The 759-nt window shown below is 62.1% G+C and overlaps 1 protein-coding gene across 5 annotated transcripts in view; it reads right to left on the bottom strand.

The window, feature by feature from the left end:
• The window catches only part of WDR73 (WD repeat domain 73), a 28,849-nt gene extending 28,430 nt beyond the window's left edge, over positions 1-419 (bottom strand). For all 5 annotated transcript variants that reach the window (XR_005796129.1, XR_005796132.1, XR_005796130.1 and 2 more), the window contains exon 1: positions 295-419. Coding sequence is in view for 1 of the 5 variants with exons in the window: in XM_040493583.1 (XP_040349517.1) it covers positions 295-335 (41 nt within the window). In the remaining 4 variants the exon portion in view is untranslated. The remainder of the gene's footprint in view (positions 1-294) is intronic.
• Between the last annotated feature and the right edge of the window lie 340 nt (positions 420-759).

Below are 759 nucleotides of genomic sequence, written 5' to 3'. Positions count from 1 at the left end.
GCACTGCGCTTCCTAGTGCACTGCGCTTCCTAGTGCACTGCGCTTCCTAGTGCACTGCGCTTCCTAGTGCACTGCGCTTCCTAGTGCACTGCGCTTCCTAGTGCACTGCGCTTCCTAGTACCCCACACAACGGCGCACATAGGCGGTGCCGCTTCCCAGACGCGGGAGCCGACTTCCAGGCGGAGTCCTCGGTGTCGCCCACCCCAGGGTTCCTCACGCGCTCCAGCCCGCACCCGTCCCCCCGCGCGGCCAGCTGCAGGCCCGGGTCCCACGTCCCAGGCCCACAGGATTTACAAGCGCAAGGATTCCACCAGCCAGTCCTCCGCTGACTCCATGGCAACGCCGCTTCCGCTACCCCACTTCCGCCTCTGAGAACCTTCCCGGGCAGGCGCGAACCTCTCGCGAGAAGTGGGCGCGGCCGGCTCGGGCTGGGGGCGTGGCTCACGCCAGCGGGGCGGGGCCGAGAGGTGTCCGACCGCCGGCACCAGCGCGCGGTGCCCTTGACCGGCTGGGTCCGGGGTTCTCCCGGCAAAAGCTCCGGGGAAAATGACGTAAAATCCGGGGTTCCCAGGATGTCAGTTCCGGGCGGGGCCTCAGGGACCTAATACCCGCCCGTTTTACGACAGGATATTTGCAGAGCAAAGGGTCAAGGCCAGAGAAAATACAGGATGCCCGGTTAAATTCGAATTTTAGATAAACAAGTTTTTTTTTCTTATAAGTATGTCCATGCAGTCTTTAGGACATCTCATACGAAAAAAC

The sequence above is a fragment of the Herpailurus yagouaroundi genome, unplaced genomic scaffold (genome assembly GCF_014898765.1).
Source record: "Herpailurus yagouaroundi ecotype Mexico unplaced genomic scaffold, PumYag 185, whole genome shotgun sequence".
In the NCBI taxonomy this organism is placed as follows: Eukaryota; Metazoa; Chordata; class Mammalia; order Carnivora; family Felidae; genus Herpailurus; species Herpailurus yagouaroundi.
This window is presented reverse-complemented; position numbering and strand designations above follow the sequence as displayed.